At 45.4% G+C, this 21,498-nt stretch overlaps 1 protein-coding gene across 1 annotated transcript in view; it reads right to left on the bottom strand.

Moving 5' to 3' along the window:
- Tmem132c (transmembrane protein 132C) overlaps positions 1-20,529 on the bottom strand; it is a 202,477-nt gene extending 181,948 nt beyond the window's left edge. Inside the window, exon 1 of the mRNA XM_029477801.2 lies at positions 19,651-20,529. Within this exon, the coding sequence (XP_029333661.2) occupies positions 19,651-20,516 (866 nt within the window). The 5' untranslated portion in view covers positions 20,517-20,529. The remainder of the gene's footprint in view (positions 1-19,650) is intronic.
- Between the last annotated feature and the right edge of the window lie 969 nt (positions 20,530-21,498).

Below are 21,498 nucleotides of genomic sequence, written 5' to 3'. Positions count from 1 at the left end.
CAAGTCCATCTGCTCTCTTCTCCAGCCCTAGGACAGCCTAGTTGGTTCATGACTGAGAATTACATTCAATCACTGAAAACTGGATCTGGAGGAACTGAGATGGTCAATGGTCCCTTCACATTTGCTCTCAAGCCCTAGCCTTTAAGAAGTTTCCCCAAGAAGACCCTGTACCTCTCATTCACACCCTGCTCAGCATCTTTTCCTTGGTAATTTCCTTTGCTGAGGTCACTACACCAGTGATGGACAGCCAAGAGAGATGTGTCAGCATCAGATTTGAAGAGTCTTACTCCCCTGGGCTTAGGGGTCTCACAGGGTCTGTGTTCATTTACATAGGCAGCTAGGGTCCCATGGACTAGAAAACCATATTGCAATCAGCCACCCAGAGGGAGAACTCTTTATCTGTACTCTTAGTTTTTAAAGGGTCATACCTAAGGACATCACTTGAGTCAGTACTGAATGTAGCTCAGAGTACCCATAAACTGTGATCCCCTGAAACAGGCACCAGGCCCAGGAGTGAAGGGAGATCAACCAAAGCAGTCAGAGACAAAGCCAACAATGAGTTCAGAAGTTGGCAGAACTCCTCATTCTCCAGGGTGCTGACCCACATTGTTTTCCTTTTGGAGTCACGTTAGCAGACATTTGATTATGTCAATGAGATGAAGAGATTTAGACAAATTGAGGGGAAAAGAGCAGAATGGGCACCTGGCGGTCTGGTCTGCGTGGTCTATGGGAATACATGGCCCTTAGCTGCATGATCAGCTGGTGCTGGCTCATGAGTCTCCCTCTATTGAAAAGGAGACCCCCATCATGTCTGTAAAGTCTTAGCCCAGATCTGTGTGGTCTCCCTGCATCTCTCACAGCCTGGTCCATATCATCTTGGTTCTGGGACTTAAGCTGAGCAGGTAAGAGTAACATGGGAAAGCCACAGGAAACTGTTGCCACAGCACTGCGGAATCTGACTGCTCTGTGACTGCTCGTGATTTGGGCAAATTATACACTCGGTCTGTTGAAAACGGGTGGCCTCGTTACCATGTCTGTCAAAACTGCTTTGAAGAAAGATAGTGTCGTCCTACGAACCCAACTCATACTATCCAGGCAGCCCTTGGTTTCTTACACCTCAGTCTAAGGGGAATAAGCAGAGGCCCACGGAAAGCACAGTTATTACTATGAAGTCTCCAGTGACTGGAAAGGTGACAGATTAATCATCTCACACTCATTAGGCCTCCGTGACTGTCACTCCATGGTGCTTTGTGGTCCCTCCTTTGATGTTCCATAAATGGGCTTGGCTGCTTGTTTGAAGACAGAACATTCTAGAAGCCAGTGTAAAATTCCCAGGAGGGAGGGGGCTTTTTATAATCACCATTATGACTCCATTATGGAACACTTTTTTTTTTCTTTTCCTTATTCCATATGGAGTTCAGAGTGAGTGCCAGAGCGCTTAGAGAGGTTTTCCCTGGAGGCTTTGTAAACACAGACACTGGGGCAAGCCTTCCATTAACTAACAGCCAAGTAAAACCTGCCAGTGAGTGCCGAGTTGGAGCAGGGATCCAGAGGAGGAAAGGGTCTCTTTGGATGGTCAAGGCTGTTTCTCAAATGTCCTGGTCCCTATGCTGGGCACAGGGTCATCCCACATCAAGCCCACACCCTCTCAGGGAAGATTTTTGTCTATCATTTGCTGAAAGGACAGAAAATATAGATGAGCATACACCGCTAGGAGGTAACCCAAGAGGTGAGAAAAGAGGCGACTTGAACCTTCAGAGCCACACCCTTCTCTTTTGATCTGTTCAATGCTGTTTGAATGTACACACTGCTGAACTGGTTAAATTAGATGCCGAACTGGTAGCCATCTAGAGGGAGAGAAAAAGTTGTAGGTATGCTTTTTTTTTTAATATAATATTTTCTGTAACTTTATACAGGGGAAAAAAAAAACCACTTCCTTAGCAACAGCTTTGCTTCCTGTTTCTTAGAGACTGAGCAAGGATAGAAGGTGGTACAGCCAAGCGAGTACCTGGACCTCAAAACTCTGGGTGAGGGTTTTCCAGAGGCAGGCCACTTCTAATTATTGCTAATTGTGGTCTCATTGCTCTGAAATGGGCCTACATAAGCTAAGCAGATGCTCTACCAGTGAGCCACACTTCCAGCCCCCAGTTCTTTGAATGGTGTTTAAAGTGGCTTTGATTGACTTTAAGGGAAAGAGGAACCCACCCCACCCCGATAGCATGGATTTTAAGACCCCATGACTCCCAAACATCTTCTCCTGGCCACTCCTATTGCTCACATAAAGTCCTAAGGCATTCTTGATTGTGACTGATGGTCATTTCCTAAGGGTGCCCCATGTAGATTTAACATTGGGGTCTACCTTGTGTGTGTTTTATGGGTAGTGGATAAAAGGAAAATTCTATCATCTATCTATCTATCTATCTATCTATCTATCTATCTATCTATCTATCGTGTGTGTGTGTGTGTGTGTATGTGTGTGTGAGAGAGAGTGCACGTGAACGCACGCGCGCACGCATAGGTATTTTCTGAGCTATGGAACCTTTTGCTAGGAAGAAGCAGACACCAAGATGCTTCACTCTCAGAATCCCATATATATATTCTCAGAAACAAGAAACTCCAGCCCCTAAAAACAGGATGATCTCTAAGATACTTCAATAATATTAACCATACCATAATACAGAACCAAGCATGGTTCTGTACTTATAAATCCAGCACCTGTGAGGCTGAGGCCCGAGGATTGCTGAGAGCATAAGGCCAGCCTGGGTTATATAGTTCCAAAAAAGCTTGAATAAAACCTTGTCTCAATCTCCTCTCTCTCTCTCTCTCTCTCTCTCTCTCTCTCTCTCTCTCTCTCTCTCTCCCTCTCCCTCTTGACCTCCCTCCCTCTCTCCCCCTTCCCCCCCCTCCATGAAATCTCAGTTTCCTGGGATGAGATGAGGTGGGAATTAAATGGCCAATGGTTGTAGCATCTCCTTGTGAATGGAGGGAGCTGGGCTGTCTACACAGTATGGCAGTAGAGCAAATGCAGTGTTACAGGGTCAATTCCGTGTGATCTCCTCCTCAGTACAGATACACCTGTTTCCAGAACCACAGGCCACATTTCTTAATGATATCCTCCTCCTCCAGACAGACCCCACCCTTGCCACAAGCCTTCCCTTTGGTTTATTGGGGGGGCACTCACGGTGTTGAAGGGTCCAGACCCACTTTCCTAGAGAAAAAGCCCACTGAGAAGTTGTATGAGGTTATGTTCAAGCGTGACAGTTTTTGAAAGAACACATCCTAGTTGGTAGTTAGCTGAATTGTCAACCCGACACAGCCTAGAACTCAACTGGAGAGTGTCTCAAGAGAGTGACTGTCTTTATTGGATTGGTTTGTGGGTGTGACCGTAGGAGGTTGTCTTGACTGTTCATTTATATGGAAGGGTCCAGTACACTGCGGGTGGCACTATCCCTAGGCAGCTGATACTGAGCCATATAAGAAAGCATGAGCCTATGAGTGAGCCAGTGAGTAGCGTCTTCCATGGGTTCTGCCTCCAGATTCCTGCCCGAGTTCCTGTCTTGAGTTTACTCAATGATGGATTGTGACCATAAAGTATAAGCTAAACAAATCTTTCGTCCCCAAGTTGCTTTTGGTCAGAGTGTATTATCAACTGCAAAGAAATAAAAAACAGAACAGAACAAACAGAACAGAAGCTAGGAGAAGGGAAAATAAACCAGAAATCAACAAGAATTCTACCTACAGAGGGAAGAGGTGAGTTGCAATGGGGCAAAGGTGACAGAGGACATTGAGACTTCAAGTTCCATTTTCATAGGAGTAGACTGAGGCTCATGGGGGCTCAAACTTCCCTAAAACTAAAAGGCTGATCCAGGATGAGTCCTGCTAGCCAGCCTCCACAGTGGTCCCATTAGGGTAGCATCAAGGAGAAGGCAAGATCACAGGTCCTATGAGTGGAGCCTCAAACACCAGTTGCTGGAAATAGTCCTAACATATTTACCTACTGCTTTTCATTTAAAGCCACCAGAGCATACCACAAGAGAGAATGGGTTTCTCTGCCTGTGGGAGGTGCCCACAGTGACACTGGGCATCTTGGTTGGTTCGCCTCTCCCTTTCCCTTCTGTGGGAGGAGCCGCATCCCTGTTCCTAGAAGCATTCATGTCATCCCAGCAGCAGTAGCCTACAGGCCAGGAAGCAACTAGCTTTCAGTAGAGATACCACCGTCTCTTTCTGAATCACCATCTGGCCAGATACAAGGCTGGAAGAGGAATGAGTGTGCCTAAACAGGCTGAGTATTATTCAAGGTGATACTCAAGCTGGCTTGGGTGGGTGACATGGAAACTGGCTGCAGCAGCAGTGTGAGCAGCTAGTTTGAGGAGGGTGACCCACCTGTTTGGGTTCAGGTGTGCATTGCTTTGCGGAATCCTCAGGTCCTACTACACATATGGGTTCTGAGCCAGCAACTAGTGGCGAGGGTCCAATGTATTTGCACATGCCCTCCAGGGGGTGCTGTTGCACACTTGCAAGCCCTCTGCTTAAGCTGTTGGTGGGAGCTGAAGAGACATGCTCTTCAAGGGCAATGGGCATGGTTTGAGGCAGAGAAGACTTCTCAGGCAGACCACAGCATGTCTCCTCTATGCTGATCACAATGACAGCGTTCCCCTTTTAGTTGCTTCTGAATCTGCTTGTCCTGCACAGGAGATGCTGGAAAGTGCAGAGGTTCAAGGCCCCTTTCATCCTGGCATCCATCTTCACCACTGCCCTTTTCTGCCAGAGCAAGGGAATTCTGAAGCCATCTTGCTCCAGAGACAGAGGCAAGCACTCATTTCCTTCCTTTCTGAGCTCCCAGAGGTCTCAAGTTTCCTCCCAGAGAGGAGGCTGCCTGACATGGTCCTGATGACGCTTCTTTCTGCCAAGTGTGATTTGATTCACTTTACTTCCAGTTTAGCAAAACCTTTATTTATTTAAATAAGAACAAGCCCGAATATCTCGCCCAATGTAGACATTAAAGATGCTTTGGCTGGAGAAATGGCTCAGTGGTTGAGAATATTGGCCACTCTTGCAGAGGACCCAGATTTGGTTCCCAGAACCCTTGGTGGCTCATAGCCATCTATAACTCCAATTCCAGGGGATGTGAATGCCCTCTTCTGGCCTCGAAGGGCACTGCACACACATAGTACACAAACAGATATAGGAAAATACTCACACACATAAATAAATCTTTTTAATTAAAGATGCTAAGTAAACAGTTAAATTAATTTTTTTTCTTTGAGCCAATGAAGAGCCATACCAGATAGGAAGTGTGTGGGGCCATCTACAGGGACAGGGAAGGCAGGGAAGCTTTCAGAAGATACAGCAGGGAGTGTGGCAAAGAACACATTTATTTGCTATAGATACATAGTTTGTCCAATTTAGATACATAGTTTGTCTACATAGAAAGTCTCCAGTCTTGAGAAGAACGACAATATGGTAATAGCTACAGTGGGTAACAACAGCATACCCGTTATGAGGTGAGCCATTAAAGTGTTAAATACCAACAGGAGGTTTGTTGTTGGGAGGGGGTGGGAAGAAATATTGTCCTAAATTCTTCAGGGACTTCAAAACCATGAGCAGAGTGAAGAGGAGCCAGGCTGCTTCCCTCCCCCAGCACCTCTCATCCAACAGCTCCGCTGAGCCAAAACGTGACCTCCCACGGTCCCATTTATAACTCAGTCCTCATGGGTGACTCATCTTCCCCCTGTGCACTTCGGGATGACGTAATTGTCATCTGGACTCCATCTTGAAGTCGTTCATCTCAGAGACTCTGACACAGATCCACGGACTTCAAGATCAGCCACGTGACCAAGCCTTGTTCCAGGAAGTGTTCATTAACAGATAATAAAGGGACCTGAGAGTGAAGTGCAAGCCGATAGCAAGGACAGCTTCCATCTGAATGATCCAGGTGATCACCTTTTTTTTTTTTTTTTTTTAAAAAAAAGCAGAGATGTTAAGATGGACTCATTACAAAGTTCTAGTCTAAGTAGATGAGGCCCCTGCTCTTTGGTAAACAGGAAAATTGGCCTCTATTTCAACAGCTTGTGGACACATTATACTCAGCCAACTTGTGGGAAACAGAGTCCTTGCCTCGTCGAGAAGGGATGCTCTGTCCTTAACAAGCAGCCTTTAAAAGACACACAGGGCACAGTTTTGAGTCTCTGTGACAGGCATGGGCTCTGGGGTCTGAGAAGCAACTGTGTCTAACTCTCACCTTGGTGGTCATGAGCAGCTCTTTTGAGCTGTATTCATTCATTCATTCATTCATTCATTCATTCATTCATTATCAACAGAGAAGGAGACTGCCTTGTGCATTGTTATGTACCGAATACCCTCTCCCTAGCTTCCACCCACCAGCAGGAACTTCTACTCTCTGGTCAACAGCGAGAAACATGCACATATATTATCAAGTATCTTTGTGGAAGTGGGGTGAAACTAATCCTTAGCTGATCTCAATGAAAGCAAGGACAACTGTCTTCTCCAAGCATGCTGCTCTTGCCTTAGAGACGGGAGCTCACCAGTCAGATGCCCCCAGCTCTACTCGGCTCTCAATCAGAAAGAAGGCCCAGCATGCCTTTGTGGGACTTCCAAGAAAACGTATGTGTGATACACGTAAGAGTAACATAAAAATAGTTCATATTTATTAAAAGTGTAATAGGTGCCTAATGTAATAAACTTCTATTGGATTGAAGTCTCAAGATACCACTGGACATGGGTACTGTGATGATCCATGTGCAGAAATCAAGGCTCAGAGGGGCTGTGGAACTGGTCATGGTCATACAGCTGAGAAACTGTGGTGCTGGCTTTGAATCTCAGGACCCATCTCTGAGCTTCTCTTCTCTTCTGTGAGGCTGCAGCCAGAGTGCACACCTACTGCTTGCCCCTGTCCCACTCATGAGACCCCCCTCCTCCTCTTAAGCACCTCCTTTTCATTTCTTTCCCAGATGAAGCCATATGCATGCACCCTTAACATGCTTTGGTGAGATTTATTCACCTCTTCCAGCTTTAAGAATAGCCTGGTGGCTAAACACACTTGCATTCACTGGCCACTGTAAATAGATTAGAGATGGCTGTGTGGCCCAAACAAAGTCAAAGCAACTCAATTACAGGCCATTTACTGGACTCATTATAAGAGAGACATCTACTTTAGACTCTACGAAGGGCAAGAGGCAGGAGACACCGGGGCTCCCTGAGCAGAAAATGAGAGAGGTAATGACAATCTATGCCAAGGGGATGTCATTCAAGCCCAGAGCTTCTGGATGCAAAGCCCCTCACCATTTCAGCTGTAACTGGGCTATGTGTGATGGACGCATGCCTCCTCTCTCAGTGGCCCCATTTTATCATCTGTAGGATTGTCTGTTGAAAGGACTGAGTTATTTTCCAAGTGCCATGGAAACACAACTGTTTAGGAGCCCACAAGGACCACCCAAGCCACAGTGTCCAAAACGACTTGGAGCTTTGACGCTTGGGACCCACAGGTTCCACCCTGGCTGCACTCAGCAAGACTAGTATAAAAGACCACACATTCTTTTGTCTGCAGCAAGTTCTATTTTCAAAGATCTCCTCTGGGAAACTCGAGAGAAGAGAAACCAGCTAGCAGATTGTCGTGTCACAGCAATGTGGTGGTGGGCGCAGGGATCTGAAGGAAGGTGAGGTGTGGTCCCTGCCTTCTGCCCATCACTGTTGAGAATGTTTCTATCAGGGGCATCCTGGCCTCACAGCTAGGTGTTCTCCAGGGAGAGAATTGAGGAAGGAAGCTCTTTCTATAAGATAGATATAGAGACCATGGTGGGAGAAGGCAAGAGAGACAAGGATCCCAGCTCTGGGGGAAGGGAGGTGGATGAGATCTGGAGAGCTGAGAGCTGCAGCCATCTCCCTTATCCCTGTCTGCTGAATACCTCTCTTTCTTCTGTTTACCTCCATGTCCCTAAAACTCAGGACCTGCCTTTCTAGGCAGAGTTCCCCATGCCTCTCAGAGTTCCCCAACCCACCTGTCCAGAGGATGGGCCGAGGCATACACTCAACTTCTCTAAGAACTCAGGAAGCACTGGCTGGAATGGCAGCCTGCATCAGCAAGAAACTCTGTAAATGCCTCTTTTTCCTCTGGCCATGAGTTGGACTTGGCTAATAATTCCTGGGGGGGGACAAGACATATAGTTCACCTACTTAAAATTCAGGAGCCCCGGAGACTGATGTCAGACCAACAGAATAGCTGTGTACTAACACCTGAACATTCCAAGAACATTGCCCAGGGCACAGTGACACACATTGGTCATTCCAGCACTGCCAAGGCTGAGGCAGAAGGATTTTAGACCAGTCCATACTACATGGTGTGTTCAAGGCCAGCTTCAGCAGCACTATGGGTTTCAGAGTCAATGAATAGAATGCAGATTTGGGAAGATGCTTCAGCTGGGAACGTGTTGTGTACACAAGCATGAGGCTCTGAGTTCAAACGAAGTGCTCACATAAAATGCTGGGCATGGTGCTACATGACTGGATTCCTAGCACTGAGCAGGTAGAAATGGGTGGATTCCTGGAGCTCACTGGTGGGCCAGCCTTGCCTATGGTGTGAGTTGTGAGATAGTGAGAGACCCTGCCTCAATAAAAAAAAAATCCCAGGACAAAAATAAATAAAACCTACCAAAACCAAAAATAAAACAGGTAGATGGAACTCTCAAAAAGTGAAATCTGAGGTTGTCCTCTGTTTCCACATCCATGCACATACAGGTGAGCCCCTCACACACAAGAACACACATACACACAAACATACACTAGACATACATACATACATACTTATGTATGCCACCCACTCACAATGCACACACAATGACACACTCATAATACAAACATCTACATATACCACTCCACAATACACATTACATACACACATGCATATACATATATATATGCATACTAACATACATACACCTATGTATATACATGCATACATGCACACTAACACACACATATATGAGTATATACAGATACCACATATGCACTGTAATACACACATACCAATATGTAGATACATACATATGCACAAAAATATGTGAATACAAACAACACACATGCATATCAACACAAATATATATATATATACACACATATGCATACACGCACACACCACACACACACACCATCACAATAAAGAAACCAAATGCAGAAAAGGCCGAGAAGCCTCTCTGCTGCGATTACAACTTGGTTCTTCTAGCCCCTCTGCCCACTGAACATAACCAGAAAGAGACCAGATGCCACAGGCCCACTCCTTATGGGTTAAACTGTGCACCAACACAGTCAAAGGCATAGTTTGGAGAACTTGAGAGCTAAGATGACTTTTAAGTGGGTTAAAGAATGTGGAACAAAGGCAGCGGGTGGTGGGTCAGGAGGGCCCTCTGGTTCCTCTCTGTTCCAAGCTGGAGTCAATTTGCTGTTCAAATGTTTCCCACAACAGCGAATAGCTCTGAAAGTCTGCACCAAGGCTGGGCTGCCTGGCAACACAGATGTGTTTTGGAGGAGCTGGGGAGGGGACTGGGGCTGGAGCAGGAAACTACTTCTTTGCTTCTTTCCAAGCAGAAAAAAAAATTGCTCCTTTTGTCTGTTCCAGGAGAATGCATTTAAAATGACAAGCTAAAGAAAATGAAAACAAGCCCTTGCCTTTGGAGGCATTTGATGGGGAGGAAAACGGACACTGGTGAAGAACATACAGGAAAACGCATCTCCAGAATTTTCTGAGCTTTCTTTTACTATACCGTCAATGCAAACTTGACTGTGTTTTAAGGTCTCCTCTGACAATGGGGTGTCTGAGAACAGTGCAGCCCTTCTGTGACCTCACAGCTTTATGGCCAGTTGGAAATGTAGAAACAGAAATTACCAGGGTGATCCAGGTATCTGGAAAATGCCTTTGAGGAGTTGTGGGTTTTTTTTTTCTCTTTTCCTTCAAATCCTTCAACATGAAAGAGATCAGAAGAAAAAAAGATGACTCTGTGAAATTGAATTATAACAGCATCAGGCAGTCTGCACTCAGCAATTAAGAGGAGTGGATTTGAGGGAGCCCGGCTGGATGGAGGCGGAGAAGGGAGAGACCTACTTCAAACTCTGCCACTTCCCGTGGGGCACGTGGCTGGTACTGCCAAGGGGTGAGGCAGAGAACAGGGTTAGAGCTTTAGCAGCATCTTCCCTGTGGTTGGGTCAACGCAACCCCATTCCTGAACACCCGCCCATATGCATCCTCCCAATGAGACCCATCTGGGAACAGAGTTTTTGTGAGTTGTTAGGGGTTAGTGAACCCTGCACCCAATGACAGTGTCCTTTGAAAAGGAAGGAAAGGGGACCTGGGGCAGCAAAACCACAAAGCAGCGACAGGAGGCAATGTGTGATGGTCAGAAGCTGAAGTGAGTGATATGGCCACAAGCTAAGGATGAGGGGCCACAAGGAGTTACAAGAGGCAGTTAGGGATTTTTCTCTAGAGACTTTGGGGGCCCCTTGATTTCTGATTTTTGGCCTCCAACCCTGTGAGTGAAGGAAGCTTTGCTGCTTCTAGTCACAAAGTTTGGGGCCCGTTGCCATGATGCAAGGAACACATGCTTACTTTGTGTATGGGGTTCACATGCAGATGTGCACATGTATAGGTAGAGGCTAAATGTTGACATGAGGGTCTTCTTCCACTACCCTCCATCTTGTTTATTTTTGAGACAGTGTATCTCACTGAACCTGCAAGCTCATGGACTCGGCACATGGATTCATGGATGGCTGGTCAGTGATCCAGGGACCCTCTGACCTGCTTCCACCATGCCAGGATTATGGATATACTTCATCACACCACCCTACTTTTTTCCTGGGGGTTCTGGGATCCAAACTCAGCTCCCCTGCTTGTGTAGGAATTACTTTTACCACTGAGCCATCTCTGTAGTCCCTAATTATTACTTCTTGGAGCTATGACTGGCTCTGGGGACACAAAAAGGGTCACCTGCAGGTATTGTGTGTGTGCTGTGACAGCTGGAATGTAACTGTTACCTGTTGGTTTTAACTCTCAACTTGATACAACCTAGGAGGAGAATCTTCTCAAAGTAATGCTTTATTTTAAATTATGTTATTTATTTTAAATTATGTTAATGTGTGTACTTTTGCATGCATGTACATATGCACACATGAATGCAGGTCCCTGCACAGGCCAGAAGAAGGTGTCAGATCCTCTGGAGCTGGAGTCACAGACAGGTGGGAGCTACCATGTAGGTGCTGGGAACTGCACTTAAGACCTTTGCAAGGTAAACCACTGGGCACTCTCTCTAGCCCCATGGAAGATATTCTTAATGACGAATTATCTAGATCAGACTCTCTTGTGGGCATGGCTGTAGGTGAATTGTCCAAATGACATAGGAAGACTTAGCCCATTGTGGGCGGCCTCATTCCCTGGGCACAGTATCTTGAACAATATAAGAAAAGAGAAAGCCAGCTGAGAGCAAGTAACAGATTTGTTTATCCCTTATGCTCTTGACTGTGGATGTACTGTGACTAACTGCAAATTCCTGGCCCTGACTCCCCCAAAATGATAGACTGTAAACCTGGAACTATAAGCCAAATAAATCCTTTCTTTTTCTAACTTCCTTGTCAGGCTATTTTATCACAGTAACAGAAATGAAACCGTAATACTTCTGTTTTCTGGCTTGTCTTCAAAGCCACAAGGTCTGGCAGTAAACTTTCCATTTGTCACCAGTTGCTGGGGCTGTCAAGTGGCCAATCCCTTCGGAAGCAGCATTAGAACATCCAGGGCCTGTAGCGCTGTTCCTTTTAGCTCCATGGGTGTGATATATACCCTAAAGTTTGGCCACTGTAACTGATTTAGAACTATGTAATGTACTCAGAACCCTCATGACTGTCTAATTCAGGATCCTTTTACCAGCCCCAGAGGCGGACATCACTCCCTTCTCATTATATGTCCTGCTTACTGATAACTGCCTCTTTCTGATTTGCTTGTTCAAGACGTTCCATACAAATGGAATTACAGACACTAGAGTCATTTGTACATGGCTTCTCTCAGCATCTTATGTTCGAGGTTCACCTACACAACAGCACATATGATTCAATTTCTTCAGATTTACAGTTTTTATGGCTGTGAGCCATCAATCAGTTGCTAGGATTTGAACTGGGGTCCTTTGGATCCACAGTCACTGCTCTTAGCTGCTGAGCCACAGCTCCAGCACATGATTTAATTTCTTTTGAGGGGTTAACTCTTTTCCACTAAACAGGTCGCTAACATTTGCTGATCCACCCAGCAGCTGATGGGTGGGGTTTTGTGACTTGGCTGTAATGATAATGTTTCTGTGTACACTTGTGTCCTGTGTGCCACCGTGTAGGATCCTACCCTTAGAACACTGGTGGGGGCTGGTGACTTGCCCTTTGCTCTGGCTGTTTCCAAAGAACTCTACTGGAATAGCCTTCCCTAGTCCTTGTAAAAAGAGGTGGGAGTCAGCCTCAGTGCCATTAGTCAGTTACTCTCTTAAAAAGTAACTCACTCCCACCCCTGGTACTCTTCCGGTCCTCTTGTATATGAAGTCACATGGTATATCTCCTCAACTGCTTTCCTGCATTCATCCTTTTTATTTATTGACTGGAACATGCTAGGAGTATATCACAGTTAGGATTGGTTTTATTTATTTATTGAAGCATGTTTAGATTATACTGAGGCCATGTTGACTTGGTCAGGGACTGGAGTCACTAATTGAGGTGACTGTGCTCCACTCACCAGTCACAGACATCACAGCCATCAGTGATTCAGCCATCAGTGTTCATATACAAGATTCAGGGTTGAAAGGGAGATCGCCTCTGCACCTGCCTCAGGCTACTGCATTCCTCACCCATTTTATGGTCACAGCTCTGAAGGTTGAAGCTATGAATGCCTGATATATATTTTTCCCACCCCTTTATATTTATATATTATATATAAGTTATATGTGATATATCTAATAAAATTATATTATATATCATATAAAGTATATGATATTATATTATAAGGTGTATAGTGTATGTTATATAAAATTTATGGTATATCATATTATATGTAAAGTATATAGAATATATTCTATGTGTTTATTTTATATATTTAATTTATATTTAATTTATATTTATGATATATATTATATTCATTATATACATTGTATTATCTATTCATAGTATTAATTATTATCTTATATTATTTATTTTATATTATTCATTATAATATTTTATAATATATTAATACAATATATAAATTATATATTAATATATAAGTAAATATATTAAACATATTTAAGTTATGTTATATAAATATGTATTATACACACACATATATATGTGTATATATGTATGTACGTATGTATATGTATGTATATATGTGTGTGTGTGTGTGTGTATATATATAAAGCAGAGTTACCCTTTAGCAGGGTGACAATGCCCCCAACTAGACACCAGAGAGCCCAGTACCAGGAATGGGTTGCCTCTTTTGGACATATTGGCCAATAAGGTTGATAGAAATTTCAAATGTCATAGGTAATTGCCAACACTCCTGATTACCCTCTAGAACTTGACAATAAGACCCTATTGTGGAAGACGTCACAGACTTGAGTCATGTGAGAACATGGAGAAATCAAGCAGGTATTCCCCAGGAAACTTCATTCCTCCTGGATAGCTTTCATAATGCTAGAATGTCTATGACTGGTAGACAAAGTAGCCATCAATTTTACCTAGCTGTGAACCATTCAAGATACAATAATAACCAGCCTGGCAAGACAAACTCACTAGTGCAATAGTGGTACATACGTCAGGGGTGTAACCAACCACTTTCTGATCAGATTTAAGGTCCATACCTGGCATCATTACTGGGGTCAGGAATCTGTGTCTAAACAAGCCATAGGCCCTAGAAAGAACCTATTGCTAACACTCTGTTAAATGGACAGACTATTAAATCATCTCTTAATAATTTACCCATATACCCATAGATTAATAAAGCTTTCAACTCTCATCAGAAAAGTTTCTCTCTGCAGTAGACAGTGATTAACAAAGAGACCCACAACAGGTCAGTGCTCAGAGAATAAGAGACTGTGGGGGTGCTCAGACACAATGGGACAAAGACATCACATCCTCTTCCTCCCCGGCTCAGGCTCACTGATGAAGAAGAGGCAGAAAGATTGTAAGAGCCAGAGGCAGTGGATGACTGCAGAGAGACGGTTTTCAGGACACAGTAGGGCAGTTGCACATATGAACTCACAGTGGTTATGATAGCATATGCTAGACCTTTGCAAGCTCAGGCCAGACAAAATCCAAGCATGGAGGTGGAAGGTGGGTACCAAGTCCCACCTCTAGCTGAGGAGCTACTGGTAACTGATAGCTGCTGGGGGAGGAAGAAAGAATTTGCTCTAAAAGTGTAGCCCTTTGTAGGCTGACAATGCTCTAGTGGAAGGACACATACATAAGAATCACACTGGAGTAAATGAGATATTTAAAAAGGACAATACAAAATTGGGTGAGTAGTATGGGCAGTTAAGAGCACTTGGTGCTCGTCCAGAGGGTCCAGAGGACATGGTGGTCCAGATTATCTGTAACTCCAATTCCAGGAGATCTGATGTCCTCCTCTGATCTGCATGGTCTCGAGACATGAACCTGGTACACACACACACACACACACACACACACACACACACACACACACAAAGACAAAGTATTCATACCCATCAGATAGTAAAATAAATAGATCTAAAATGTTTTTTATAAAAAGTTTGAAATCCCAACACCTATGTAAAAAAGTTGCCATGGTTGGTAGTGACTGTAGTTCCAGCAGGGGGTGCTAGAACTCGGTGGATCCTGAGAGAGACTAACCCTGTCTCAGGGAAGTAAGGTGGAGAGTGATGGAGAAAGATACACAAATATCCAGCTCTGGCCTCAGCAAACATGGTACCATTGTATGTGCATGTAACCCAGACAAACATGTATCAATTAATCAACCAATCAATCAGTGACTTGGAGAAGGCAAGCTTTTCTTTTGCTCAAGAGCAGGCTTTATATACCTGTTCTCAAGATGTTAATTGTGGGTCGAGGGCACAGAGAACCAACTTTCTCTTGTGGAGGGAGAGCTAGGTGATACTGAGCAGGGGGCGGGGGGGATACCTTGCCACACTCAGCATCTCACATGCATACAGCTGTTTCCCTGCAGAAGCATGGAGCCTTCCTGCCTGCCCTGTAGCACTCAGTGCTCAACAATACTCCTTGTGGGGTAAGCTATCTGAGAAAAGCTCTACCTTATTGGCTAAATGCTATGGTCTTCAAGGGTCTCTGGGATGCTCCCAGCTGAAGGTGTCTAGGGTCTGAGCAGGCTCTGTACCCAAATGTTTTGGTCACTTCCTAGTCCAGATGCTCAATGGCATATGATCAGCAGAGTGGGCAGAGCATGCAAGGCCCATTAATGATCTTCTCCAAATCCAGGGCCTGAGAAGAGAGCGCCCCACCCAGGTGAAGGTCTCATCTCATCTGTCCACTGGCTGCATCTCTTAAAGGAAACTGGACATTTCTTCCAAAATCTGCTCCTGGCAACTGGACTTCTTCCCCTTTGAAAATGTCCTCGGTCATGAATAAACTGGAAATGGATAATGTGCCTTACAACCAAATTTCTTGATCCAAATATTACATGCATCGTGGTGAAAACTGTCCAACTGTGGCCTTGAAATTAAGGGATGGATTGAGTGACGAAGCTGGGCAAAGGTACATCACCGGGTGACTTCTGGGAGTATCGTAAAAAAGAAATGAATTTTGTTTTTGAGATGGGCTCTCACTGTATAGTTCTGGCAGGCCTGCCTGAACTTGCTATACAGACCAGGCTAGCCTTGAACTCACAGAGAACACCTGCCTCTACCTCTTGCACTCTGGGGTTAAAGGCATGTACTGCCATGCCCAGATTTTTTTTTAAAGACACACAGAAGGTTGGAAGATAAGGAGGTGGAAAGAGTTGAGATACTGAATAGGGGGGTCACAGAATGAAAAACCATAGGATAAGCTGTCAGAATGGACATTTGGTCACCTCAAAGCTATAGCAGAAAATACCCAGATGTCTATATTGTTTATAACCTCACTTTATGATATTCCTCTTTTCCATGGTTCACCTATTTGTGGCACACATGTATGTGGATGCATCTTTCTGCATGTGTGTGTGTGTGTGTGTGTGTGTGTGTGCACATCTCGGCAAATGTGTAGGTACATGGAGGCCCAAGGTGGATGCTGGGGACTATCCTCCATCTTTCTTGTTATCTCCCTTATTCATGGGAGCAGAGTTTCTCAATCAACCCAGAGGTCACAACAAGTTGCTGGTCTCCTAGCCAGTTCTGCTTTAGGCTCTCCTTGTTCTGTCTTCCAAGGCTGGACTCACAGGAGGGTTACCCTGGCAACCTGAGCTCCTGTTCTTCCACTCGCATGCCAAAGGTGTGACCCACTGAACCACAACTCCCTGTCCCCTTTCACCTTTTAATATTTATTTATCGATTTATTTTATGTGTATTTGCATATGTGAGTTCATATGCACCACACATATGCATGAGCTCACAGAAGCCTGGATCTAGACTTATAGGCATTTATGAGCCACTATATAGGTTCTGGGAACTGAACCTAGGTCCTCTGTAAAAGTAGTAAGTGCTCTTAACTGCCCAGTCTTCTCCCCAGTCCCTTTCATTTTTATGGGATTTCCCTCCCGTTTCAAACAGTGAAGTTGGGGTTTTGGAATGAGAATGGATAACTCCAAGATAGATTCTTGGACACTGTTTTTCCTCTTGGTCTACGGGTTCCAGAACTGAGACATGTGTGTCCATGAGCATGTGTGCATGTATGTATGTGTGTCTGCATGTATGCATGTGTGCGTGTGTGTGCGTGTGCGTGTGTGTGTGTGTGCGCATGTGTACATGTGTGCTGGGTCTTCCGTACTAAGGATCTTTGTGTCAAGTTTAAAGTCAGGGGACAGGAGATCTTTGCGAGTAAACAAGGCTTACCTCCTCACATGAAGCCTGCCACGAGTCATGATTAGAAAGCTGTGAGTGAGGAAATGTGGACACAAAGAGTCTCTAAGTATTCTCTCATCTCCCGTGCTCCAAAAGCCCTGCTTTCTAGGAAGACAATTCTTCCTACCAAAATTGGGGTGAAATGGTGATCAATACAGCTTGGGGACAAACCCGGGAGCTGGAGAATCCACAGCACAACTCAATGAACGTTTATAGGTTTTTTTTAAAAAATCCGTTGGTAATATTCAATCTTTTTATGTGCCAGACACTGGTATGAAGGCCTCACAAATTCAGAATCATTACAGGCCCGTGGAAGTAGGTAATATAATTGAATTTATCTTTAAGATAAGCAAAAATTGAGGCTGTGAAGGGAAGCCCTGCATGCCACTCAGGCTGTGTGTGGCAGGAACAGAGGTCCTCCTCTATTGGGATGAAAAACCCAGACATCCTCTGCAATAGCCAGGCCAGTGCATGTTTCCTGCTACCAGACTGCCTGGGCCTTAGATCTGTGTTGTCTGGGGGATGGAGGGTGGCTAGAATCACCCTGAAGAGGGTAGAGGCTGCACTTTCTCAAGGGGGGAGCTGGTACACACCACTGGAAGACAACAAAGGTGTCTCTGATATGTCACAACCCCCTTGAAGTGCTGTAGCTGCCTTCTGTCCCCATGCCCCCAAGGCAGCACTGTGTGGATTCAATTTACAAGATCTAGAAGTCCCAGGCAAAACCATGAACTCAGATTTTAGCTCAGTAACTTTTCCTGATCAGCCGGGGGAGGGGCACAAGGACAGAGGAGTGAAGCTGGACCTTCACTCTAAATCCCCCGCCATTTTGGTTCCATATCAACACTTGGAGGAAGCCATAGACACAGCTCCAGAGAGAACTCCCTGAACCAGCCATCTCAGCCCTGTAAAAAACATAAATCTTATAAAGAGGTATCCTAAATCCTTTAATGACACCCAAAGCAGCAGAAAATTGGGACCTGCAGCAACAGCCCACTCACAATTGTAAGAAAGAGCTTAGGGCACAGATCAGCCATAGAACATTCAGGAAGAGACCCTGGGTTTGGGGTTTGACTCTTGGATGCCGCAGGCACAAGAAAGTAAGTATATTGTTAAGACAGAGCTCTCAGCAAATCATTATTTGAACCCAGAGGAATAAGTAATACCTTAAGAAATATATGAAAGTCTTTGACTTTCAATTCTTTATGTGACGCACATGCAACGCAAAAACCTTACCAATAACCATCCTGGCAGCCAGACTACCAGAATAGGATGTCACCGAAGTACAGGATAGCATGCTGGCATTCTGTTTTGAAAGCATTCCCTCCCTCCCCACCCAGAAGCAAATCATCTGACAACATAATAAATATTGTTTAAAACAAACAAACAAACAACTGAAATGTAGCTGCAGCAATTATAACGGAAGACTTTCTCACTCACAATTAAAATCCCTCTTTTTGAATCCCTCACTTTTCAGCGTCACTTGAAGACAAATCTCCCTCTTATGCAGCTCCTGAGCTAGTCTGAGGAAGCTTTGCCTTGCGGTGCTTCCCCTAGGCATTTGAGAAAGCATGTGTGCTGAGCTGAGCACCAAAGCCCTCACAGTGAGAAGCAATCCGAGAGCAAGAGCTCTCTGCCAGACACCCAGTGATGGAGGCCAGCTTCCTGAGATGAAGCCCATCTCCCCAGTTTGCTAGGATATGCAAATTATGCAAATGAGGTCAAAGAAAGGTTAGCTTCCCTGCTCAATCTGATGAAACCTTGGAGCCAAAGACCCAACCGCGGCAGCATTGAATGCCAAGGCCCTGGGCTCCCAGATGATAGAAGAGCACACATAAGTAATCCCAGTTTTGAGGGGTTTTGCATGGTTTTCGTGTCCCCTCCCCCCTCCCCTTCCCATGCTCCTCCCCCAGCAACAAGTAGTAAGTTTCCATTTCTCTGTGGCCTTTAGCTCCTCAGCACTTCTGAAACACAAGTCATTTACCCCACCCCCGACTTGTGGTGGTGGGTCTCTCTATGACTGTTAGGGCACCCACAATTAGGTTGGGGCTCCCACCTCATCACAGTCCGTCAACATTACAGACAGGGAAAGTCAGTCTCTGCTATAGAAGGGCGCATAACCTTTGGAGCAATAGAAAATGGAAAAGAGGAAGAACAATCACTGTATGGGTGAGACATCTTAAAGCCAAAAACAACAACAACAACAAAAAAACCAAAAACCAAAAAACAAAAAACCAAACCAAAACAAAACAAAAAAACCCCAAGCCTCTTAAAGTGGGTGGTCTCCCCAGTTCTTGGGAGCCTTTCTTTATCTGAGAAGTCTATAACATTTGCAAGTAGAGGCATTGATCTTGAGCAGTGGTTTTCCTGAATTTTAATTCTGTAGCTGGTAGAGAAAAAGAGGCCACCTACTAACTCGCCTCTTCCCGATCATCGCCCACAACAAACACAGTCTAAGCACAGCTTCCCAGCGCATCTTGGCTTAGAATCACAGGCTTCTGTATTAGGGGGCAGATCCCTTGGGAGGTAGCAATTACGCCGACCCTTAGGCGTGGAGTCAGATTGACTCTAGACATACTACATACAATCAGATACCAGCCTGGGCGCCTACCTTAGGATGAAATGGTCCACAGTAGAGTTATTGGCGATGGTGACAGATGCGGTGACTATGTCTCCCTGCTTGACAGGCTGGGAGGGCAGCCAGATGACCACATTGCCATCCAGGCGCAGTTCGCTGAGCTGGGTGCTGTCCTGGGCGCGGTAAAGGCTAACGGTGCCAATCTTCTGTAGGTGGGATGTCCTGCCCTCCTGTCCATCCTTTCCTGGACGAATAGCATTGTCCTTCCTGGTGTCACCTCCAGTGCAGTCACCACGCTCACCCCCTGGCTGTACAGCATAATACAGTTCCACAAGATTCCCCTCTGGCTGCTCTGCTGGCCTCCTGCGCCCAGATACAACCGCTGGGGGACTGAACCAGCCAGGCAGCATCTCCAGCTGGGCCACGCACAGTCCCAGGGCTCCACCCAAGCGGCAGCTGCCTCGAACCTCCCGGCTGTCTCTGAAGGCAAAGACCCGCAGGCAGGGCAGTTTCTCGTCCTTTTGGTCATCCCAGTCTCGGCCCACAATGTGGAAGAGCACCTGTACTTTGGGATGGCTCAGGTAGACTTTCTCTTGGAGGATGTAGGCCTTCAGTCTCCAGTCAAAGGGAAACTTACTGGTTGGGCCTAAAAAGTTGGGGTTCAACATCAAGTCCAGAGGGATGACCTTTTCTGCAGAGTAAGGCCCATAGCTGACGTTTAATACCGGGGGCTGCTGGGCCTTGTAGATGAAGAAAGACTCCACCCTGGACTGCAGGCTGGCATTCCGCAGTGGGTCGGGGTTGGCCTCCTTTAGGAAGAATGCAGTCTCGGCTCTGAGGACGTGGAAGCTCACGGGCAGGTACGGCGGCAATGAAGAGAATCTCTGTATATTATCCATGACCCCTCGGCTTTCTGTCACTAAGGAAGAGAGGGGAAGAAGTTTAAATCAGTAACAGGCAGCTATTATCCGGGCTGTTAGTTTGCACGCAGTGATTTAGAACAAAGAGCTACGAGTTCTAAACTCCACGACCAAAGCTACAGAGTCCTTCAGGAAACTGCCAACTCTTCCCGGTGGTCCGCTAATTACAGAATTATTAGGTTCAATTATGTAAAGTAGATTGAAGTGTGTAAAACTGGGAGTTGGTGGCTTAGTAAAGTGCTTGCCATGAAAACTTGAGGACCTGAGTGAGTTCAGATCTCCATAATCTAAAAAAAGAGGCAGTGCATGGTGGCTTATGGGTGTGGTCCTAGCACTTGGTGGGGGTGTGGGTGGGGGGCGGGAGCAGAGACAGAGGAACCCCTAAGCCTTCTTGGCCAGCTAGTCCAGCCAAACCAGTAAGTTTAGGAGTAAGAAAATGGCATGTGGAATAGAATAAAATCCACAAATTATCCCTGAAACAGAAAGGTTTAGTTGGAAGTAAAGATGGCCCCTCAAATCCTGAGGCAAAAATGTATAGACTTTAATAAATACTGCTAGAGCAGTTGTGTTAAGAGACACTTGTTTTAAACAACAACAACAACAACAACAAAATTAAATTAAATAGAACTAGATCCAAATCTTACAAGCAAGATGAAACCTTAGAGCCGGAGAGGTGGCACAGCTGGCAGAGTGCTTGCTGCATAAGCCTGAAGCCCTGAGTTTGAGTCTCCAGGACTTATGTAAAAGCCCACACCAGGGAGGCAGAGCTGGGAGAACCCCGGGGTCAGTTTAGCTGCAATGGTGAGTTCCAGGTGAGACCCTGTCTCAAAATAAGCTGGAAGGCAATAGAGGAAGACACCCAATCCTAACCTTTGACCACCACTCACACTTAGTAAGGATAAACCCTCAGGCACATGCAAACATGAGAATACATCACACACAGAGACACACACATTCGTAC

Source organism: Mus caroli, unplaced genomic scaffold (genome assembly GCF_978045245.1).
Source record: "Mus caroli unplaced genomic scaffold, Mus_caroli_1 scaffold_4, whole genome shotgun sequence".
Taxonomy (NCBI): Eukaryota; Metazoa; Chordata; class Mammalia; order Rodentia; family Muridae; genus Mus; species Mus caroli.
The sequence above is the reverse complement of the archived record's forward strand: the minus strand, read 5'-3'. Positions and strand labels throughout refer to the sequence as shown.